This window comes from Oryx dammah, unplaced genomic scaffold (genome assembly GCF_014754425.2).
Source record: "Oryx dammah isolate SB20612 unplaced genomic scaffold, SCBI_Odam_1.1 HiC_scaffold_21, whole genome shotgun sequence".
NCBI classification, from domain to species: Eukaryota; Metazoa; Chordata; class Mammalia; order Artiodactyla; family Bovidae; genus Oryx; species Oryx dammah.
In genome coordinates this window covers 4,897,800-4,923,282 of record NW_024070205.1, presented here as the reverse complement: position 1 = coordinate 4,923,282, position 25,483 = coordinate 4,897,800, and the positions used below count along the sequence as shown (strand labels likewise).

The window sequence follows — 25,483 nt, the reverse complement described above, 5'->3', positions numbered from 1 at the left end:
AAGTCACTCAGTTGTGTCTGACTCTGAATTCTACAGGCCAGAGTACTAGAGTGGATAGCCGCTCCCTTCTCCAGGAGATCTTCCCAACCCAGGGATTAAACCCAGGTCTCCCACATTGCAGGTGGATTCCTTACCAGCTGAGCTACCAGGGAAGCCCGAGTTACTATTAATTATCTATTTTATACATAGTTGTGTATATATGTACATCCCAATTTCCCTATTCATTCAACATCCCCCGCCCCCACTTTCTTTCCCACCTTGGTGCCCCTACATTTGTTCTCTACCTTTGTGTCTCTATTTCTGCTTTGTAAATAAGTTCATCTGTATCATTTTTCTAGATTCCACATAAAAGTGGTATTATATGATACTTATTTTTCTCTTTTTTGACTTTTCTCTGTATGAGAGTCTTTAGTTCCATCCATATCTCTGCAAATGGCACTATTTCATTTTTTTTTTTATGACTGAGTAAACATTCCATTGGTATCTGGTCCCATCACTTCATGGGAAATAGATGGAGAAACAGTGGAAATAGTGTCAGACTTTATTTTTTGGACTCCAAAATCACTGCAGATGGTGACTGCAGCCATGAAATTAAAAGACGCTTACTCCTTGGAAGGAAAGTTATGACCAACCTAGATAGCTTTGAAAAGCAGAGATATTACTTTGCCAACAAAGGTCCGTCTAGTCAAGGCTATTTATGGATGTGAGAGTTGGACTGTGAAGAAAGCTGAGCACTGAAGAATTGATGCTTTTGAACTGTGGTGTTGGAGAAGACTCTTGAGAGTCCCTTGGACTGCAAGGAGATCCAACCAGTCCATCCTAAAGAGGATCAGTCCTGGGTGTTCATTGGAAGGACTGACACTGAAGCTGAAACTCCAATACTTTGGCCACCTGATGCAAAGGGTTGACATAGATTACTTTTTTTGTGTCTATATTAATCCTTCAATAAATGTGAAGAGTGTACTCAGGAGGTAACAAGTGTACTAAAACAGAAAAACAATGTGGGGGCGGGGAGAATAAATGAGCCAACAAAGGTAATAATAATGGTCTTTCTATAAAAAAAATATTTATGAGAATTAAGAGAGAAACATATTAAAATACCATTTATACCTAGAAAAGTTTATAAAATAAAATATTTTATTATAAAAACCATAGAACAATGGAGTGAAATGTTAATTTCCTTTTGTGTATGAAACATATATGAAAAGCATACATTTCATCAACACAGCAGCAAAACCTAAATTCTTTTAAAATTTTATTTTCATACTTACTTTTAGCTTTGAAAGTTTTCCATTAAAAAATATTGTAAGATGCAAATGTATTTTACTACTGTTTTACCACTTCCATCTGGTACATTAAACAACTTTTGGTCCTTAGGAGTGTGTTTCTTTCCTTTTGTGGAAAACGGTCAATCTGCATCTTCGGGACAAACATACCTGGAAGGTGACACTGTGCAAATTACCTGCGATAAGGGCTACAGCCTCCCGGATAACAAGGGCAACATTACCTGTGCTGAAGGGGGCTGGTCCTCCCCCCCTGAATGCATCTCCACTAGTAAGTGAAAGGCCGTCTTCTCCAATCCTGGTTGTGAATATGTTGTGATTTGTTTTTTAAAGAAATAAACCTATTGTCACGTCTTAAATAGAGATTTCACCACTTGCTTTTATCTTACACATTTGTGTTTTAGTTACAGCTGTCTCTGAATGGATGCACAAGTAACGTAGTTTGCCTGCCTACACAAATCAAACAAATATTAAACAAGAATACAAGCACTTGAAGATAGTACCTTTACATTAAAGTAATACCCATTTTTTGTGTACAGTGCATTAAAATTATCATGTTAGCTGAGAATAAATATCTAGAAAACTAAAATATTAAAGAGAAAAAAGTCCAATACCAGTTAAAATGTCTTATAACTAAGGCAATTGTTAATAATGAACCTTTTGTGTTAATATTAAATTCACATGCTTGATTCAATAAACAATTTCTAGGTTTTAAAAATTTTGTACTTGTGAGAGTTATGTCTGTCACTGATTTAAAATCGAAAACAATTCCTTTGGAAACTATAACATGGCAGCATCTTCCAGACCTCTGGAATCATCATAATAATTTACAATCATCTTTCTATTATATAAAATCTATAATAATTTATAATCATCTTTCCAGTTTCCTATAGTAACTCTATGCCTGCATGGTGTATTCAAGGAGACATAAAAACTTCTCTAGCTGTTTCTCACCATAGTGCCAATTCTCTGTTACTCGGGCCTATAAATTCTAGCTGCCAGGGCCTCCAAAACCCTTATCTCCCTCTTCTCATCTCAGAAAAACCACAGGACTCTGCCTGACTTCTCCCTGGGAGCTGGGATGCTCACAAAGATATGCTTTGGGGTTTGGACTTTGCTTATCTCCCCTCTCTTAATCATCATGGACCTGCACTGCAGTTTCCAGTTTCCTGGAAATGCGTTTTGTCCAGTTTTCCAGCTTTTTAACCAGTGGGAAGAAATGCTGATACCAGCTACTTCATCTTACAGGAAGTGGAATCTTCTGGTATGCTTTCAAAAAAAGCAATTATGCTATCAAAATCACTTCACATCTTCAATATTTAAATTTAACCTTTTAGGAAACAGACTCTTTCTAAAACAGCTTGAATGACAACAGTGTTTCAGTAAATAGTGAGGCCATGGTTTCTTACAATTACAGAGGGCTTAAACATGACCAATATTTGCCAAAAACATAAAATAAAAGAACAAATCTATTGACATCATATCTGAAATGTCCAGTGACCGAACAAGGTTCATGTTGTATAAGCTTCACTTATGGTACAAATGTTTTTGCAACCCATTTAATGGGGTGATGGCAACCAAAGTCCAAGAACTGAATTTCAAAGCTTGACAACTCCGTTTGAGTACTGCCAACTCACAGGGAAATCCAGACCAGTGTAAAAACTTAAGCAAAGGGCTCAATTTGTTGCAAATCATTCATAATTCTTTATAGGAAATTGTTAAATAACCGAATTGGATTTCTCTTGGGCATACCAAAACTCTCTGGTCAGAATTCTTTCCTTGCTTTTTCTAGAGCAACACATTTATTTTTAATGTGCCTTATTCTATGTAAAATATTTTATATAGTTTCCTAAAATATTTTCTTTGAGGTTTAATAAACTAAAAATGTGGATTGCAAGAATAATTCTAGGCTGTGGTTTTCCTGAAAGGCGGCTTATGGTTTTCTTTTTATAGTCATATTCATTGATTTATTATGAAAATTTTTAATAAATTTTTATATTTTCCTTTTTTTTCAGAAAAATGTTTAAAAACAGATATTGTAGTTGCCAATGGGTTTTTTTCTGAGTCAGCATATGCTTATTCTGTAAATAAAGAAACACAATATAAGTGTAAACCAGGATATACAACAGCAGATGGAAAACCATCAGGGACAGTTCAGTGTTTGCAAGGTGGATGGTCAAGTCAACCCACTTGCATTAGTAAGTAATCTTATACTTTACTATGAATCTTTCTGAACCCAGAACATGAAAGTTTACTCCAACTTTTTTTTGCTTCTTCAGAGATTAGATGGCACCATGTAAAATGATGTCAAACTCATTTTTAAAAAATATATTGATAAAATACAGGAATACTTCTATACCACATTGATTTAACTTCTTTGGTTATGTTTTTCCATGTCTCCAAAGGAGATAATCCTTCTCTTAAGTCTATTTCTTTTTCCCCTAGAATAAATGCCATTATTTTGAAAATGGAAAAAAAAAAACCAAAACCCTAATTAGATTTATAAAGCTTCACGCCTGCATGCTCAGTCATCTCCGGCTCTTTGCAACCTTAGGGGCTGTAGCCACCGGGCTCCTCTGTCCCCACGATTTTCCAGTGGGTTGCCATGTCCTACGCCATTACAGAGCTTCAGGCAAAGCTGAATTTATTTGAGGCTGAGATCTTTGGACGTTTATCCTTCACTATCTTCAAATTCAGTCTCCCATAGTTGATTTCTTGTTTCTTTTAATATAAGTCGTGAGTCCAAGGAACAAGCTTCAACCATGGTGTAGTGGTCCAAGGACACGAATACTGAACTCTTTTCAATCCATGATCTGATGTTCAGAGAAGGAATAGGTCTAGAAATTCTTGTAATTTGTGAATATTTGAGAGGTATGGGTGGGTTTCAGGTTCTGGTTTCTGGGAAACTTACACTAACAATGGATTTCTTATTCTTACAGGTTTTCTTAGGGATACAAAATGATAAATCAGTACTCTCTAATCAAGTTAGGAGGCATAGAAAAAACCTTTAATTTGGTAGAATTTGAAGTTATATAGGGCTGCCTTGGTGGTTCAGATGGTCAAGAATCTGCCTGCAATGCAGGAGACCTGAGTTTGATCCCTGGGTCGGGAAGAACCCCTGGAGAAGGAAATGGCAACCTGCTCTAGTATTCTTGCCTGGGAAATCTTATGGACAGAGGAGCCTGGTGGGCTACAATCCATGGGTTTGCAAAGAGTCCGACAAGACTGAGTGACTAAAACTTTCACTTTTCTTAGGCAGAGAAGCTCTCCAAATGATGAAAATATGCTTATATTATTCTTATATTTTTATAAAATAAATATGAAATTTATTTTAAGCAACTGGATGTGTAAAAATTTGTGTTTGGTGCCAGCTGTCTTTGTGAATGATCAGCCAGGGATAAAGAAGCAGACAACACAGGGGCCATTTTTTACTTATCTATGTAACAGTGATTTTTAGAGAATTTGATAATGAAGAAAGGAATGTGCACGTAAATACAGTTTTTACTTTTTAGTAATTATATCAGAAGAACAAGTTACCACTGGCTGCTCCTCTTCTTTAAATGTGCACTTAACTTTTAGAAATTGGATACATTAAAGCAATAAAATAATGGAATAAACTGGAGCTAATCACAAAAACGATACTGATGCTAGTAAATGTAAAAAAATGAAGTTAAAAAATTTAAAGTTTCAAAATTATTAGGTGAAATTATTTCAAGGTGTTTGAAGTCAGAAAAGTGGGTTAGTAATTGGAAGGGGTCATAGAAGACTTTGACAATGTGAGTAATACTCTTTTTCCACCTGGAGGGTAATTATAGAGGTGTGTTGATTTTGTAATAATTTTCTGAATTTACACTGCTTACATTCTTCTACAAGCTTTTTCTACTTCAGTAAGTTCATTAGAACATGGTATTAGAAGACAGTTTCCCAGGAACAGTTTCACATCGCTGGTGGTCCAGGCTTTCTGAACAAAGACCACTGGCAGACTTGGGTAAAGGATAATTAAACAGCAAAGACACCTTGGCAGTTAGAAGCAGTGTGTACCTCCAGCAAGATTTAAGGGCTTCTCTCTAGGGTTATTTGCTGACATCCCAGAGTAGTAAAAACCTAGGGACCTTCCTGTCTCTCCTGAGGGGGAAGAGATCAGTATGCCAACTACCATATAAGAACTGGTCTCGTAATTTTGAGGTCCCTTCCCTGTGGACTTCCGTGGCAGCTCAGACGGTACCGCGTCTGATGACAATGCGGGAGACCCTGGTTCGACCCCTGGGTCAGGAAGATCCTCTGGAGAAGGAAATGGCACCCCACTCCAGCACTCTTGCCTGGAAAATCCCACGGACGGAGGAGTCTGGTGGGCTACAGTCCATGGGGTCGCAAAGAGTCAGACACGACTGAGAGACTTCACTTTCACTTTCATTAGAATGTATACTATAGCTGATAGAACTACATAAGTATGTGCTAAGTTGCTTCAGTCATATCGGACTCTTTGGGACCCTCGGGACTGTAGCCTACAAGGTACCTTTGTCCATGGGATTCTCCAGGCAAGAATACTGGAGTGGGTTGCCATGCCCTCCTCCAGGGGATCTTCCTGCCCCAGGAATAAACCAGTGTCTCAGTCTCCAATATTAGCAGGCAGGTTCTTTACCACTAGCACCAACTGTGAAGCCCATATATATATATATATTTACAGTCATTATATATTATTTATATATTTATATATAATATATATTATATAATACATAATATAATAGGAAATATATAATATATATTTTAAACAAAAACTTACCCAGAAATAGATATATGAGGAAAATGTAACTAAAACCAATTTTTATTAAATTATTATTACTGGTGATTTCTATTAGGACATTTATTCATCAGAACCCACTCCAGTACTCTTGCCTGGAAAATCCCATGGACGGAGATGACTCGTAGGCTGCAGTCCATGGGGTCGCTAAGAGTAGGGCATGACTGAGCAACTTCACTTTCACTTTCATGCACTGGAGAAGGAAATGGCAACCCTCTCCAGTGTTCTTGCCTGGAGAATCCCAGGGACAGAGGAGCCTCGTGGGCTGCCGTCTATGGGGTCGCAGAGTCGGACACGACTGAAGCAACTTAGCAGCAGCGGCAGCAGCAATGATCATTAAAGGTCAGTGTTGGCTTGTTGTGTGCTTGGAAGTAGAAATAAAATTTTGATTCTTAATTTGCCCCAGAGTCCTGTGACAGGCCAGTATTAGTGAATGCCAGAGTCAAGAGTGATGTCACATGGTTTCAGCTCAATGACAGGCTGAACTACGAATGCCACGCTGGCTATGAAAACCAAGACGGACGTACCACAGACTCCATAGTGTGTGGTGAAGACGGCTGGTCCCATTTGCCCATATGCCGTGGTAAGTACCTGCTTCTCTGGAAAATAAAAACAATGATGGATAGGTTTCTTTTCAGTAGGCTTTCTAGAAAGAGTTTCCCTGATAGCTCAGCTGGTAAAGAATCCACCCGCAATATGGGAGACCTGGGTTTGATCCCTGGGTGGGGAAGATCCCCTGGAGAAGGGAAGGCTACCCACTCCAGGATTCTGGCCTGGAGAATCCCATGGACTGGAATGGAATGGAGAATTCCATTAAAGTGACAATAACAATACACGAAACTGGGTAGATTAAATAATATTTCTGAGATTATTTAATTAGAAGATATTCCGCTATACTTTTTTGATGTGTGCCTGATCTATTGAGAGTGCTTATTTTGTCTTGATTGTCATTTATATTTTTACATGTGAATTTCAATAGAGAATCTTATAAATGAGCCATTAATAATAGAAGGTTAAAAGAGAAAGCCACACACATATATTCATTTATATATCCATTTCTAATTGAATCAGAAGGTATTCACAATGGTTTAGTTTTTACATACATGTAGGTTGACCTGAAATAAATGGGCATCAGTTATTTTTCCAGCAATGAGTTTATGTGGGATCAGCAGAGAATTTCAAATTGGCGTCTGCAACCATGAAGAGTCACATGCAAGTCCCTGCATGGCAAGAGAAGGAGAATTTTTTTATAGAGAAGAAGAGGAAGCCGGAGGGCTGTGTAGACAGTGGCTTTTCATTGGCTGAGTCCTTGCAGGAAAGAAGAGCCTTTCTTCTTCCTGCTGGGCTCGGCTATCTTCATGGAGCTTGAGAAACTTCTGGTCTCCTGGCTTTATTGAATTGAGGTTTCTGTTAATATTTAACAAGTAATATAGTATTTTACATTTTACAGGGTATAATGGAAAGATTCAGAAAACCTAGAGGCAACTTAGCCAAGTGTTTTTGAAAAAGTTTTGATATTTAGTTCCTTATTTATAAAATTAAGAATTGCATTTTAATGTTCCATCCTGCTTAAAATGTATTAGATATGTTTTATTCAGGCATTCCATCTATCTACTTTTTAAACATAATTATCATCTTTTATGTGAAAGTGTAGTGAAATACGTTATATTTTAATTTTTATTTCTCAAAAGATGGACTTTCATGTACTTTGACTGAACATTATTCTTATCCTATAAGTAAATTATAGAAGTTAAGTTTTATTATTAACTAAACAAAGTAAATATTAATAATTTATAAGTAACTTCTCAGAACTTGTCTATAACAATCCTGAAGAGACTCTTATACAAAATTTTACCTGGATGCTCAACTGACTAGTTTTTCCAACACATACTTGCTGAATATAAATCTTTTAAAAGGCAAGAATATATGCTGCTCTGTATGTGAAGCTCCCTGAATCTTATTTTTACATTGAAAACATTAACTTCATTTTTGCAATGATTATTTCACATGTATTCATTTACTTTAATTCTACTTTTAGAAATAGAATGTCATCTTCCATTTTTAGAAGCAAATGTAGATGTTTATCCAAAGCAAGAAAAATACAAAGTTGGAGATGTGCTGAAATTTTCCTGCAGACAAAGACTTAAAAGAGTTGGGCCGGATTCAGTTCAATGCTACCAATTTGGATGGTCGCCTAATTTTCCAACATGCAAAGGTCAATGTTTATTTTAGGATTGATTGAAATAAGAATTAGATTTTTATATTAAATCCATGTATTTTATTGGCTCTTGTATTTATAATCTGACAAACTGCAAAAAATGCAGAAGGAGGAGGGGTGATAGACCATGTAATTGAGTTGTATAGCTTGTTTAAATTATTTTTGTCAAGGGGTAATTCTACCTCGTGTTTTGAAGTATATAAAGGGGTTTTAAAAATCAAAATATTGTAGCTGAGGTGAAGAGTGCTAGTGTTTTTTCTCAGTGTTATTAAGAATATAATTTAAAAAATATTACTTGGCCCTTGTTATATTTTTATTAAGAGAATAATCAAATCATTGTAAAAATGGTTTACTCGATATAAAACAATGACAATTTGTGACTTGCTTCAGATGACATTATTTTCATCAAGTTTTTGATCAAATTATTTTAAGTGTTTATGCTGCTGTTTAGTTGCTAAGTCTTGTCTGACTCTTTGCGACCCCATGACTGTAGCCCTCCAGGCTCCTGTGTCCATCAGATTCCCCAGGCAGGAATACTGGAGTGGGTTGTCATTTCCTTCTCCAGGGGAATCTCCTGACCCAGAGATCAAACCCACATCTCCTGCTTGGCAGGCGAATTCTTTACCACTGAGCCGCCTGGAAGCCCAGGTGTTTATAAATATGTCATAAAGTGTATGTGTGTATCATACCACATACTTGATATTTATTTATGTAACAGCCTGGTTCTATAATAAATAACTTGCAATATATTGGTATTTGAGGACAACCAGAATATTTGGGTATAGAAAGAATAAAAGATTATGGTAAACACTATTGCTAGTTTGAAGAAATGTAATAAGATATTTTATAAATGTAAGTAAATGTCCTTATTTCTTATATAGGGATTCTGAAGAATTTAGAAGTAAAATCTCACTGTTTATCATTTATTTTAAATTACTTCACAAAACATTGAGCACAGCAAACTATGCAAAATGTAACATTTATATATCTAGGTGATCAGTATATGTGTTCATTATGCATTTTTCTTCTTTGATTTATTCAGATTATTCTTACTAAAAACTCAAAATTTGAGAAAGAGAATAGCCAATACTCTATATACACTGTAAAAACAAACCTGAAAAAATTAAGAACGTGGTATAAATGTAACAGTTCTAGATCAAACAAAATCGGAACTCCATAATTTGCAATATTTAAGACCATTTAAGCATTATTTACACAGTTTATTTTGTGTTAGGGCAAGTGCGATCCTGTGGTCAACCTCCTCAACTGCCCAATGGAAAAGTGAAACACATAAAACAAGAAAAATACGAACACAGTGAAAAGGTGGAATACGATTGCAACCCTAACTTTGTAATGAAGGGGCCTAAGAAAACACAATGTATGGATGGAGAATGGACAACTCTGCCCACGTGTGTCGGTAAATAGATGTTCATGTTTAAACAGGACAGTTACTTCTACTTTGTCTGTATGTATAAATACATATGTAAAAAGATAAAGTATTTTAAAGGTAAAGCATATTTTTCATGACATTTTCTTAGAACCGGGGAAAGCATGTCGATTTATGCCTCAGCTTGAGAATGGCTATAGCCAGCCCTCTGTCCCTCCCTATCGACACGGAGTTTCAGTGGTGTTAAGTTGCAGAAATGCATATACAATGATTGGGAATACTACAGTTACATGCATTGATGGAATATGGACCGAGCTTCCTAAGTGTGTTGGTGAGTATATGTTTCTCCATTTTATATTTGATTGTTTATAACTTTTTAAAATCAATAAATATATTTATACCAGCACATGCTGGTGTCCACCAAATATTAAATTATTAGGACGTAACCCACTCCAGTATTCTTGCCTGGAGAATCCCAGGGATGGGGGAGCCCGGTGGGCTGCTGTCTATGGGGTTGCACAGAGTTGGACACAACTGAAACGACTTAGCAGCAGTAGCACCAAGACACTTATTGCTTGCTCTTCATTGCTTAATAAACTGAATGGTTAAGGATTTCCTTTGATCTACGAATATTGTACAAAATTACTGAGACACTTAGTATCTGTGTATCAAGAACATTTGCAACCTCTGCTTCAGATGAATTCCAGACTGCTTTTTCCAGCTATCTTCTGCTCCATCCCACCTTCACCACGTGATGAAGCTATGCAGACGGATTGCTTTTTTAAGCTTCTGGAAAGCCATGCTTTCTTTCTTTCTTTCTTTTTAAAGAAAACAACAGAGTACCTTGAAAAGTATAGTAGTACAGTTGGCATGCAGGGGTTTGCATCGTGTGGACAGATAAGAACAGTTCCTGAGTGGAGGAAGGCAAGGGCTTGGGAGATGGTAGAGGTGAGGAGGACAGGCTGAATAAATGACAGCGCATCTGTACAGCGGGATACTGTCTTACATAAACTAGGGTAGAACTTTAAAGTGTGACTCTGCAATGCAATATAACAATAGGTATAAGGGTACATAAGTCCCCTACATACGAACCTTCCAGTTGCAAACTTTCAAAGCCATGTTTTCTGAAAACTCTGGGCCTCTTCTCCCTCTTTACTCTTTTCCTGAGATGTCTTTCTCAATTTTAATCACATGTAAAACTATTCACCTTCAAGACTCAACTCAAAATTCTCTCACCTGTGAAGCCTTTCCTGGTTCATTTTCCTCTACCCGCAGTCTCATTCTGAAACTCCAGTAGAATGATAGAGCTTCTCCACTGTGCTATCTGCCTGTACCTTTACTGTATAACATTTATTCCATGTCTTGTACCTAAGACACTTGTCTTCCTATTTAGATTGTAAAGTACCAGAATAGCAGAGCCCATGTGCGTCGACCCAATGCCTAATTCAGAGCCTTGGTAACCACTTCAGTTTGTGTAGATTTAAAGCATTTTAAGATTGTGTGTCAGTAACTCGTTCGCAATAGCTTTTGGTTGGCATTGCAAAGGCTCCTCCTCTAGGGTGTGGTCCATGTGGTACTAGCCTTCTTTCTTACATCACACCCCGACACCCTCCTTTCTGTTAGTCTAGGTCTTCTCAGAGACATAGGGAGTCTGTAAAGCTTTACTTGACCTTTTAGCTGAGTACATCAACCTGTGCATTCAGGTCTTATGTTAAGCTTCTACATATGTTTTATAGATTTCTCATTAATACCATTTTCTGCATAAGTTTCTTCACTAGTCTCTTTGAGGTTTTATTGGTAAATAGAACCTTTTATTACCTTATATATTTGAATCATTATACTTTTATATGCAAGATAATAACAGAATTTTTATGTCAATTTTCTTTTCACCAACCTTGCTGAATTCCCATATTAGTTCTCAGAATAAATTTGGATTTTTTTTATTTCTATAAATGGGCTTCCAAGGTGGTGCTAGTGGTAAAGAATTCACATGTCAATGACTTAAGAGACACTAATTCAATCCCTTGGTCAGGATGATCCCCTGGAGAAGGAAATGGCAACCCACTGCAGTATTCTTCCTGGGAAATCCCATGGACAGAGGAGCCTGGAGGGCTACAGTCCATAGGGTTAGGGTTGCAAAGGGTTGGACACAGCTGAGCATCTGAACATTTCTATAAATAATTACTATCTGATCTTTTTTTATTTCATTGCATCAGCCTGGAAATGCCTCTGGACCCAAAATAAGAACGAAAATAATAATTATGTAGCCTGAGTTATACCCACGCCAGTGTTCTTGCCTGGAGAATCCCAGGGACGGAGGAGCCTGGTGGGCTGCCTGCTATGGGGTTGCACAGAGTCGGACACAACTGAAGCGACTTAGCAGCAGCAGCAGCAGCCTGAGTTATAGTACATTGTGGGGTGTTTGGAGTCTCCTCTTGAGAAAGAGAGACCAGGACCCAGGCCTGATCTCTGCTCTTCCTGTTTTCCTAATTCCCTTAACTCTATCCCAGATTTTCAGATTAGCTTGCTTACATGTTTCCTCCACTGAAGCCATAAGCTTTATTCTGAGTTTTTCTTTTGGTCTGTCTGCTCTATTCCCTTGCATCCAGCAGTCTCTGGACTTTCAGCTACAATGCCTAAGTATTTGCCAGGTTTTTCCTGACAAAGTCAGTTGCTGAGTAGTGTCTGATTCTTTGTGACTCCATGAACTGTAGCCTGCCAGTCTCCTCTGTCCATGGGATTTCCCAGACAAGAATACCAGAGTGGATTGCCATTTCCTCCTCCAGGGGATCTTCCCAATCCAGGGATCGAACCCAAGTCTCCTGCATTGCAGATGGACTCTACCGCTGAGCCACTAGGGAAGCCCAAAGAAGTCAGATCCTGGCCTCCTCTGTCCCGTTTCCAGCAACCTCAACATAGGAAAGTCTTCACTTTTGAACTTTAAAGACTAGCAGATTCTCTGCTGCTGCTCTTTCAGATTCTAAAGTAGATCACCCAGGCCACTCCTTCCCCATCTCCCTGGCTTTTGGATCATCAACTGGGCCCCTTACTCCTGGGGATGAAAACCCCCCGGGGTTAGCTGCTGAACCCCTTTGAGTCTGGCAGACCCCTGGTCACTGGCCCTCCGTGATGACCCCCTGAGAGGAGCTGTCTCCCACCCCCAGGAAGGTGTAAACTGTATGCGCTCATGGTCGCCAATCATGTAGAAGTGGGACACAGACCTCCAATCAGCAGCATCACTTGGGGTCCGTTTAAAGTAGGAATTAATGGAGAAAAATGACTTAGCAGCAGAGAAGAAGCAGAATCCTCCACGTTTCATTATTCCATCCTTTGACACATGAAGGGGAAGGTCCCATAGCAATCTATGTATTTGTGGACAAAAGCAGGGGGAATGTAATACTAAAAACCACCTCCACAAGCAAGAGACCTTTTGGAAGTGCATGTTTTGAGGGTCCATAGGGGTGGGCTGGCGTGCTGCAGTCCATGGGGTTGAAAAAAGTCAGACACGACTTGGTGACTGAACAACAAAGTGTTATACCAGGGAAGTTCTCCCCGGCACATTCTCTGACTTACTGACTCTGGGTCTTTGCTAAGCTTCTGAAATGTGGGAATAATTGAACCTCAAGGAACATCCAGATTTATCTCTCTTTATTAATACGATACTGCTACAGACTTATTCATGCATCACCTCTTTTTATTACTTGAATGCTTTGAAAATATTTCTTCAGCATGATTTAGTGGGTACCTTTTCTTGCCTTTAAGCATTAGGCTAAATGTAGCTACATGAGGACTGACCTTCAGTCAAACCCCTGGACCTAAGCAACCCATCTTGCACTCTCATTTCCCAAGACTTTCTGATCCATTTTTTTTTTGTCACTCAAACACAGGCTATAGTTTTTTGCTTTCTTTTACTGTTTTTTGACAGCACAGCCTACCTCATGCAATGAAATGAAGAATAATTTCATAGGATGATACTTAAATGCATCAAGCATAATTTAACGATATCATAAATATTTCAGGTATTTTATTGAAATGTTGCTTAGTTTCTGTTTAATAGTCTTATTGTGTATGGATATCTTCCTTTTTTAATAGCAACAAACCAACTTAAGAGGTGTGAAAAACCAAGGTTTTATGTAAGAGGACAGTTAAGTTCATATATGTATGAATTTAATCACAATGCCAGAGTAAGTTACAGATGTGCTGGGAAGAGTACATACAGACAGACAGTCTGTATCAACGGGAAGTGGGACCCTGAACCAGACTGCCCAGGTAAGAGTTGTTTGAAAGATTTTGTAGATCCTTTGCTTCTTCACCAGAAAAATGCTCTTGAAATTAACATGCTTCTAAATTAAATTATTTACTGTGATATATAATCATAAAATTGGAAGGTAACGTTAGAAACTGCTCATAACCATGGACAGAGGAGCCTGGCAGGTGCTTAGAGAAGGTAACTGGTGGCCAGTTTTTCTATATACCAATATTATACTCATTAATGATTATGGAATAAAGAAAATTTGAAACGTAGGACAGACTAAGAAAATTTACCACTTAAAGACTCATTTCGAAAGAGATCATATCAAATATACATGATGGAATACTAACTCCTAACGAAAGAGTACAATGGCTGGGACTTAGCTAGTGGTGCAGTGGTTAAGACTTTGCTTTCCAATGCTGGGAATATGGGTTCCTAACCAGGTCCAGGATCTAAGATCCCACATGCCTCAGGGCCAAGAAACAAAAACATAAAACAGAAGCAGTATTGTAACAAATTCAATAAAAACCTTAAAAACTTTCTGGGTATTATGGCATTAGAAATTGTGAAGGAGAAAAATATTTGAATATATAATTAAATTTAAATAATGATTTTAAGATAAGTTAACTACATTTGTCTAAAACAACTAAAATTTTTCATTTTTATTAAATATATTATTTTTCAACATATTTTTATTTTTTATATTAAGAAGTGACTATTGTTCTGAGAGTTTCAAGAACTTGTTATATGCCTGTGGAATGTTTACTTAAATTAACCAGCTATAGTTCACTGTTACATTCCCAGTATTAAGACTCTATAGATCAGTTTCATAACCACAAAGAAGTAATATTTAAAAGTAATAATGAAATTGACCTCCTCTTCTATCTTTCATTTTGTGAAATAATTCACTTCCAAATAACCTAATGGAATAATATTTAAAATACTAAGAAGTGTATTATAATTATAAAACATACAGTAAAACCTATGAGATGCACAATAACCAAAATTTAGAGTGACATTCAGAGCCTTAAATGCATATTTTTTAGGAAAAAAATAAACTTGTGTGTGTGTATATATATATATATATAAATTAAATAAATATATAGCTAGGGGAAAACATACATTCCAGATATTAAGACGAGAAAGAAATAATAAAAGTAAAGGCAGAGGAAGTGAATGAAATAGAATATTTTACTTACAGTTGATTCTTTAAGTAAAACTAATTCTTAAAAAGATTAAGCAGACCTGTCTAACCAAATTTACTCTAATTAAGAAGAATGGTGAGAAGTCTGAAAAAAGTATTTTGCAACCAAAAAGTAGATGAAAATACAAATTTAGGGAAATAGGAGAATACCATTTTTTAAAGTAAAGAAATTTAGGGACTTCCCTGGTGATCCAGTGGTTAGGACTGTGCACTTTCACTGCTGAGGGCAAACGTTCAAATCTCTGGCTGGGGAACTAAGATCCTGTAAGCTACGTGGTGCAGTAAAAAAAAAAAAAAAAAAATCTTTTTTTGTAGAGAAGCACCACTAGACAGCAGCCTGTGCCCTGGGGGTGGGATGCACCGCAGCAAGGCACCCCCGCGAGTCTTGGTCAGGAGGTGGGCCTGCAGCTCTAACCGCAGTGCTCCGGCGTTAAGGTGACCATTTAAAGTGTTTCCCTAAGAACAAGTCCACTGACCAAAAAAGAGTTAGTTCCTACTCAGACAGAGGCATTCTAACCACATCCACCAGCAGGCACTGTTCTGTTTAGAAGAAAATGAGGATTATGAAAATATTTTATTGCCATCAGAGTTTAGGCTGTTGACCCTCCCTTCCATCTCCCTCCCAATCCCACCCCTCTAGGTTGTTACAGAGCCCCTGTTTGAGTTCCCTGAGTCAGACAGCAAATTCCCACTGGCTATCTATTTTACATATGGTATTGTAAGTCTCCGTGTTACGAACTCCATATATCTCTAGAGGGAGGTTCAAGAGAGAGGGGACATATGTATACCTATGGCTGATTCATATTGATGTTGGCAGAAACCAACAGAATTCTTTAAAATTATCTTTCAATTAAAAAATAAATGTTAAATAAAAATAAAAGAATAGGTGGTCAAGGGAAGCCTTGGCTGGTTCTGTCATTACTGTTGCTATTTAAATATTTTTTTTTTTTGTTCTAACATGTTTGAATCACATGCACATAACTTTTTTGAATCATGTGGGTTAGCTAGAAAAAATTAAAAGGGTTAATTTGAAAAATTATACAAGAGTGCTGACAGCATAGTGAGTAGGGCCACCTGAGAAATTTTAAATCAATTATTATAACACAGACACGCTTTTTAAACCAAAAACTATGTTAACATAAAATACAGGTATTACTATAGCACAGTATATGTTGTAGTTTAGGTGTTAAGTCATGTTTGACTCTTTGCAACCCCATGGACTGTAGCCCACCAGCCTCCTCTGTCCATGGGATAATCCAGGCAAGAATACTGGAGTGGGTTGCCATACCCTCCCAGGGGATCTTCCTGACCCAGGGATCGAACCCAAATCTCCTTCATTGGCAGGCAGATTCTTAAACCACTCAGCCACCAGGGAAGCCCAGCATTGTATACACTATATGTATATATGTGTGTGTGTGTGTGTGTGTGTATGCAGAGAAAGAGAGAGAGAGAGTTATTGAATGTCCCATTACACTGAAATGTCATCTTGTTGAGCTGTTTTTCCTTAGCTTTTATTAATCAAATAACACAATTTTTTTTGTAGGAAAAAAGATACAACTGTGCCCACCTCCACCTCAGATTCCTAATGCTCAGAACATGCTAACCACGGTGAATTATCAGGAAGGAGAAAAGGTCACTGTTCTCTGTAAAGAAAATTATGAATTTCTGGAAGCAAAAGAACTTGTGTGCAAAAGTGGGCAATGGCAGTCCTTACCACACTGTGTAGGTCAGTATTTGTTTCTAAATAATGTTGTTTAAAAAGAGGTTTCTGATCTTTGCTTTATCTAAAGAACAGGAAAAAAACTTACGACCTATTTATTACACAATATTCTGAAGCATTAAATTGTCATCTAGTTACCCAATTCTGCCCATGTTTTAAACTGTTTCTCTAAGATGTATCTCCAACAGTGACCAGAGAAGAAAGAGGTTTGAGACCTTCATTGGAAACTCGATTCTATTCATTAGAATTACTCAACATCCAGCGTTAAGATATAGAGCAGGCAATCTGAGAGTGGTCAAGGCTAGGGTTTGGATTTGGTAACTGTTGCTGGAGAGATGATATGAAAGCTTTGGGATGGGCTGGGAACACATGAAGAGTTTACATATCTAAACAAGAGAGAAAGAGGTGGGCAAAGAGGAGCAGCCAAACAAGGAGATAAGCTAGGGAAGTTTGCTAAAATAATTCCAGGACCCAATCACTAGATCATGGAAAAAGCAAGAGAGTTCCAGAAAAACATCTATTTCTGCTTTATTGACTATGCCAAAGCCATTGACTGTGTGGATCACAATAAACTGGAAAATTCTGAAAGAGATGGGAATACCAGACCACCTAACCTGCCTCTTGAGAAATCTGTATGCAGTCCAGGAAGCAACAGTTAGAACTGGACATGGAATAACAGACTGGTTCCAAATAGGAAAAGGAGTACATCAAGGCTGGATATTGTCACCCTGCTTATTTAACTTCTGTTCAGAGTACATCATGAGAAACGCTGGACTGGAAGAAGCACAAGCTGGAATCAAGATTTCTGGGAGAAATACCAATAACCTCAGATATGCAGATGATACCACCCTTATGGCAGAAAGTGAAGAGGAACTAAAAAGCCTCCTGATGAAAGTAAAAGAGGAGAGTGAAAAAGTTGGCTTAAAGCTCAACATTTAGAAAATGAAGATCATGGCATCTGGTCCCATCACTTCATGGGAAATAGAAGGAGAAACAGTGGAAACAGTGTCAGACTTTATTTTGGGGGGGCTCCAAAATCACTGCAGATGGGGATTTTAGCCATGAAATTAAAAGACGCTTACTCATTGGAAGAAAAGTTATGACCAACCTACATAGCATATTGAAAAGCAGAGACATTACTTTGCCGACTAAGGTCCGTCTAGTCAAGGCTATGGTTTTTCCAGTAGTCCTGTATGGATGTGATACCAAGGGAACATTTCATGCAAAGATGGGCTTGATAAAGGACAGAAATGGTCTGGACCTAACAGAAGAAGAAGATATTAAGAAGAGGTGGCAAGAATACATGGAAGAACTGTACAAAAAAAGATCTTCATGACCCAGATAATCATGATGATGTGATCACTAACCTAGAGCCAGACATCTTGGAATGTGAAGTGAAGTGGGCCTTAGAAAGCATCACTACGAACAAAGCTAGTGGAGGTGATGGAATTCCAGTTGAGCTGTTTCAAATCCTGAAAGATGATGCTGTGAAAGTGCTGCACTCAATATGCCAGCACATTTGGAAAACTCAGCAGTGGCCACAGGACTGGAAAAGGTCAGTTTTCATTCCAATTCCAAAGAAAGGCAATGCAAAAGAATGCTCAAACTACCACACAATTGCACTCATCTCACATGCTAGTAAAGTAATGCTCAAAATTCTCCAAGCCAGGCTTCAGCAATACATGAACCATGAACTCCCTGATGTTCAAGCTGGTTTTAGAAAAGGCAGAGGAACCAGAGATCAAATTGCCAACATCTGCTGGATCATGGAAAAAGCAAGAGAGTTCCAGAAAAACATCTATTTCTTCTTTATTGACTATGCCAAAGCCTTTGACTGTGTGGATCACAATAAACTGTGGAAAATTCTAAAAGAGATGGGAATACCAGACCACCTAACTTGCCTCTTGAGAAACCTGTATGCAGGTCAGGAAGCAACAGTTAGAACTAGACATGGAACAACAGACTGGTTCCAAATAGGAAAAGGAGTACGTCAAGACTGTATATTGTCACCCTGCTTATTTAACTTCTATGCAGAGTACATCATGAGAAACGCTGGACTGGAAGAAACACAAGCTGGAATCAAGATTGCAGGGAGAAATATCAATAACCTCAGATATGCGGATGACACCACCCTTATGGCAGAAAGTGAAGAGGAGCTAAAGAGCCTCTTGATGAAAGTGAAAGAGGAGAGTGAAAAAGTTGGCTTAAAGCTCAACATTTAGATGTAGAAACAGTGGAAACAGTGTCAGACTTTATTTTTTGGGGCTCCAAAATCACTGCAGATGGTGATTTTAGCCATGAAATTAAAAGACGTTACTCCTTGGAAGAAAAGTTATGACCAACCTAGATAGTATATTCAAAAGCAGAGACATTACTTTTCCGACTAAGGTCCGTCTAGTCAAGGCTGAGCACCAAAGAATTGATGCTTTTGAACTGTGGTGTTGGAGAAGACTCTTGCGAGTCCCTTGGACTGCAAGGAGATCCAACCAGTCCATTCTGAAGGAGATCAGCCCTGGGATTTCTTTGGAAGGAATGATGCTAAAGCTGAAACTCCAGTACTTTGGCCACCTCATGTGAAGAGTTGACTCATTGGAAAAGACTCTGATGCTGGGAGGGATTGGGGGCAGGAGGAGAAGGGGATGACCGAGGATGAGATGGCTGGATAGCATCACTGACTCAATGGACGTGAGTCTGAGTGAACTCTGGGAGCTCGGGAGGCCTGGCGTGCTGCGATTCATGGGGTCACAAAGAGTCGGACACGACTGAGCGACTGAACTGAACTGAGCTGAGTTGCAATGTGGGGGTGCTACCCCTCATTCTACAAGCAAGTGCCCTACAATTGGACTCAATTCTGACACTGTCTACCCAGAGACAGCCTCAGATCTCACAGGCTAAGGACGCAGTCTTACAAGACCGCTCCTGGCGGCCCCAGTTCAGATGCCGGTTGCATGTCCAGGTTGTGACCTGTGCTTCTGACCGACCAGGTATAGATGAAGTTTTCAATGCCCTTCTCCTTGGGTTCCGTTACTTTTCTGGAGCAGCTCAGCACACTCAGAAGCAGTCTACTCACTAGATCACCATTTATTATAAAAAAGGACACCTCGGGAACAGCCAGATAAAAGCTATGCTCAGGACAAAGTGTGAGGGAGGGTGCAGAGCTGCCATGCCCCCTCCAGGCATCATGGCTCTTCCCACATCTTCCCACAGGAAGCCCTGTGGACCCTGTCTTTTGTGGGGTTATGGAAGCTTCAGTACGTTGGCACCATTGATGAAATCTGCAGGTCAGGGAGGGACTGAAAGTTTCAGCCTTCTGATCACATGGCGGTTCTCCTGGCAACCAGAGCATCCTTGTGTTATCAAAGCGCTTTCCAAAAATCGCCTCACTGATGGAACAAAAGGCACTTTGATTGCTTTCCATCTTTAGGAGATTCCAAGGGTTTCCACAGCTCTGTGCAAGAAGCAGGAGTCAGACCAAATGTTGGCTCCTTTTTAAAAATCACACCACCACAACTGGTGTCCCAGAAGCAATGCCAATGGTATAAGTAAAAAAAACAAACAACAAACTTATTTTAAAATGTTACTCGACAGGAAGGCAAACATTTCAAAGACTGTTTAGGACTGGGCAAGATGCCTGAGAATTGAACAGTGGATTTAACAAGGAGCCCAGCCTGGTGCTCTGTGATGACCTACAGCGGTAGGTTGGGGGGAAGGGAGGGCAGCTCAAGAAGGAGGGGATATACGTATCATCATGGCTGATTTGTGTTGTCTGGCAGAAACCAGCACAACACTGTGAAGCAATTTTCTTCCAATTAAAAGATTTTAACTAGGAGGAAGGGAAGTAAATGGAGATAAAGATGAAATAACAACAACAACAGTGGATTTAGCTACCTGAAAATCATTGGTAACTTTGCTTTTATCTGATGAAGCTGTGACTTTTTCAGCGCATTTCTATGCTGGTTACAGATTCAGCAGAGGAGACACTGGTGACACAGCAGAAAGAGGACAATTCGTGGGGCAGGGCCTTTGCTGGTGTAGAGGGTATAGAATCCAAAGTCCACATGGGGTTGGTTTGGGAAAAGAGCAGGGACAAGAAATGAAACAGGAGAGAGAACAAATTACTTGCGATCAGCTGTCTGATTCGGTCCCTTTGTATCTGTACCTTCTGTGACCGTGTAGGGAGATCAGTCAGTACCATGGAACTTATTCCAGCTGATCTTAACATGAGTTGAAACGTGATGGACCGAGAAAGAGGCCCATGCTATTATTTGGAGTTAAAAAAGTAAACATCGAAGAGTATGTCTACAAGTCATTTCAGTAAAATTAAAAGTTCATGACCATAACTGATAGCTCCATGATGTTTGCATAACAGTAACAGTTGCCTCAGAGAATAAAAATGGGAAGGGAGTTACTTATTTTTACCTTTCCTCTGTAATTAAACATTTTTATGAGGAAAGGTGAAGTAGACCAGAGGTTTACTCACTAGTCCATCAGGCTTTAAATAAAAACAGTTTTTAATACTTATATAACCTTATATATGGGCTTCTCGGTGGCTCAGCAGTAAAGAATCTGCCTGCAGTGCAGGAGATATGGGCTCGGTCCCTGGGTGGGGAAGATCCCCTGGAGGAGGGCATGGCAACCCACTCCAGTATTCTTGCCTGGAGAATCCCATGGACAGAGCCTGGCGGGATGTGGTCCATTGGGTTGCAAACTGCCAGACACGACTCTAGAGAGTGACCACATGAGCATGCCCTGATGTATGCTTAATACTCATTTTGTGTGTGTTTTATTTTAGGGTGAAAGCATTATAGTTGTATTCTAGTTATCAGGTTGCATGATAGAAATTTTATAATGAGCTATTTGAACTCAGACATCATGTAAATAAGATATTGAAGATATGATATTTGGAATTTTGCATTATTCCATTTATGCTGCAATACTGATTTTTTTTTTAACACTTGCATGTCATCTTCCAGAGTCTGCACAATATTGTGGGCCCCCTCCGCCTATTGACAATGGAGACATCACCTCCTCCCCCTTATCAGCATACTCTCCAGGGTCGGTGGTCCAGTACCGCTGCCAATCTTTCTATGAGCTCCGGGGAAACCTGACTGTGACGTGCAGAAATGGACGGTGGTCAGAACCACCCACATGCATTGGTGAGTTCTTCATATTTTCCTGGAGTCTGAAACTTGATGTTTATAGAATCTTCATGGACTACTTTTGTAGGATAATTTTTACTTAAATTTCACTCAGCCAAAAACTTGTTAACAAGTGTAGGTATATAACTGAACACCTTTTTAAAAAAAATCTGCTTTATTTAAAGCAGAGTGGAAAAAAAGTTTCTTTAAAAATGATAAATCAGGACTTCCCTGGTGGTACAGTGGATAAGAATCTGCCTGCCGATGCAGGGGACGAGTTCGAGCCCTGATCCGGGGAGATTCCACATGCTGAGGAACAACTAAAGCCCCTAGGCTGCAACTGCTGAGCCTGCGCGCCTGGAGTCCCTGCTCTGCAGCAAGAGCAGCTGCTGCGGTGAGAGCCCGTGCAATGCAGCGGGAGAGCAGCCCCTGCCACTCTCCGCAACTAGAGACAAGCCCATGCAGCAGCAAGACCCAGCACAGCCAAAAATGAATACATTCTTAAAAAAAAAAACAGTAATATAAACACACTGTAAAGAGACCCAAAATACACAGTGCATTACAAAACTCCATGAATATCCCGAGTCATTTAACCACAGGACATACTCTTACATCACAAAGTATTTTCATGTTACAACATCTGAGGAGTTTTTTCAGGAGACCATTTGTGAAATGATGGTCCGGGAGTTGTTCTTTATCAGTATGCAAAATTCTACTTGTAAACCTGACGGTTTTTCCTGGAAGAACTCTTTGCAGACCACTGCTAATATGGATTTTTACTCCCACGTGGCTGGGAGTTCTAGCAGGGAAAATAGAAAAACTGGCAAGGTTAGCAAGTCGCCTCCCAAATCTGCACTATATCTTCTTCTTCTTCTTTTTTAAATATTTGGCTGCATCAGATCTTAGTTGGCATGAGTTCTCTAGCTGTGGTACACTGGCTCAGTAGTTGTGGTACACCAGACTATTTGCTCTGGGGCATGTGGGATCTTAGTACCCCAACCAGGGATCAAACCTGTGCCCCTGCAGTGAAAGGGTGCAGTCAACCGTTCAACCATCAGGGAAGTCTGTCTGACTCTCTTAATGAAATTATAAAGTGAGGCAAACTCTTTGAAGGGCAGTTTGGGAATAAACCTCAGATTTTAAAAACACACATCCTTTGACCTCATTACTTTATTTCTGGAAGACTAATCTATACACACACTCTTGCAAGTGTAAAAGAATTTGTACAAGAATATTCACAGCCACATTGTCTAACACAATAAGAAATGGAATCTACATAATTTCTATTAGTAGTCTTGTGAGATTTGTTTTATTAACAACCTGTGCCAATGAATGAAGAAACGAGGCACAGAACACCTTAGTATTTGATTTAAGCTGCTTGGTGAGTATCTGGTGGTGTTAGGATTCATACATCACTTTGACAACAAAGGTCCATCTAGTCAAAGCTATGGTTTTTCCATAGTTATATACGGATGTGAGAGTTGGATCATAAAGAAGCCTGCTGCTGCTGCTGCTAAGTTGCTTCAGTTGTGTCTGACTCTGTGCGACCCCATAGATGGCAGCCCACCAGGCTCCCCCATCCCTGGGATTCTCCAGGCAAGAACACTGGAGTGGGTTGCCATTTCATTCTCCAATGCATGAAAGTGAAAAGTGAAAGTGAAGTCGTTCAGTCATGTCCGACTCTTAGCGACCCCATGGACTGCAGCCCACCAGGCTCCTCTGTCCATGGGATTTGCCAGGCAAGAGTACTGGAGTGGGGTGCCATTTAATTGTGGTGATGGAGAAGACTCTTGAGAGTCCCTGGACTGCAAGGAGATCCAACAGTCAATCCTAAAGGAAATCAGTCCTGTATATTCATTGGAAGGACTGATGCCAAAGTTGAAGCTCCAATACTTTGGCCACCTGATGCAAAGAGTTGACTCACTGGAAAAGATCCCAATGCTGGCAAAGATTGAGGGCAAGAGGAGAAGGGGGCGACAGAGGTTGAGATGGTTGGATGACATCACCAACTCGATGGACATGAGTCTGAGCAAATTCCGGGAGATAGTGAAGGACAGGGAAGCCTGGCTTCCATATTCTGGCTCAAAACACCAAATTATGTGAATTTGGAATATTTATTCTGGTTCTCTGAGCCTCCGTCTCCTCATGGGTAGCCTGGGGAGATAATGCCCAGCATTTATAAATGATACATACAAAATGCTAAGAACTATGTCTAGTATAACTGAATAAATATTAACTTTTAATATTCTTTTATAATTTTATTTAGTTCCAGATTTTCTTAAATGCAATTTCCCTGTTCTTGGATAAGGAAAGATATATTATTAATACTTTATTATTTTTTCTTTCAGATGCATGTATCATATCTGAAGATAGAATGAACAAAAATAACATACAGTTAAAATGGAGAAACCCCCCAAACAGATATGCTAAAACAGGAGATTTCATTGAATTTGAGTGTAAAAGTTCACATAAAGAGAGAACACCCATACAGTCATTTCGAGTCCTCTGTCAGGAAGGGAAATTTGAATATCCCACATGTGAGTGAGACAAGCACAGCTTCCCTGGATGTGCCCTGAAAAGTAACCTTACGGGTAGGCTGTCAGTATTTGTTATGTAGTCACTGCTGCAATTATTTTCTTTATACTTTCAGGGACGGTTTAGCACAGTTCTAACTAGAACTGTGGATTTTCAGAGGTTCTGAAATTTGTAAGCTGAGTAGCCAAGGCTTCTTTCATAGCAGGACTACGCGTATCCCATTCCCGAGTCCCCCTCTCCTGTAACACACGCAGAAACATGCCCGCCTTCACCACTTAGTTCCACGCACCCTCTTCTCATTGTCTGAAATTTACAGCTTCAAGGCTTTCTGAGTCAACTTTATTTCAGAGGAAGTGGTGGATAATCTCTTTCTTTACATTATTATAATTTCATAAAAACACAAACACTGTCACCCCTTATGTTTGTACAAGCATTAGTAAGTATTTATAAACCTCTAATGTGACTCTAACCATCCATACGCCTTAAAGGACTGAATATACCACTTCTACAAATAAGTGGAAGACTTTGAAATGTACACAAATCTTAGTGTGGTACTTCTAATACAGTCAAGAGGCAATATACATATACAAAAAAGAAACTATAATTTTAAGTGAGAATTATTAGGTTACAATATTATGTGTATTGAATTGTCTGGGCGGGCATAAATGGATAAAGGAGAAGAAATAAAAATGCTGGCTATAATCAGTCTATGTGGTTTGAGATGAATAGGTTTAAGAAATTAGAATACTTTGAAATTATTTGTATTTCCTATATTTTAACATTATATACTGCTTTTATAGTCAGAAAAGAGTTATCAGACCAAGAAAATAGAAAATGAGAATATAAAGACCCTTTGGGTCATGATGCTGATTTCATGCAACAACTCCTTTATTTTTTGGTGTACTGTAGTTTGGGAAATACTGAACAAAATGTTTTAGAAATATA

The 25,483-nt window shown here is 38.9% G+C and overlaps 1 protein-coding gene across 1 annotated transcript; it reads left to right on the top strand.

Annotated features, from left to right (window-relative positions):
- Positions 1–1,310: 1,310 nt before the first annotated feature.
- Positions 1,311–25,483, top strand: CFHR5 (complement factor H related 5). The gene is made up of 10 exons (XM_040263781.1): positions 1,311–1,554; positions 3,299–3,481; positions 6,491–6,667; positions 8,123–8,299; positions 9,537–9,719; positions 9,841–10,020; positions 13,782–13,958; positions 16,689–16,871; positions 21,839–22,021; positions 24,352–25,483. The coding sequence occupies exons 1-10, from the start codon at positions 1,311–1,313 to the stop codon at positions 24,546–24,548; spliced, it is 1,884 nt and encodes a 627-aa protein (XP_040119715.1). The 3' UTR covers positions 24,549–25,483.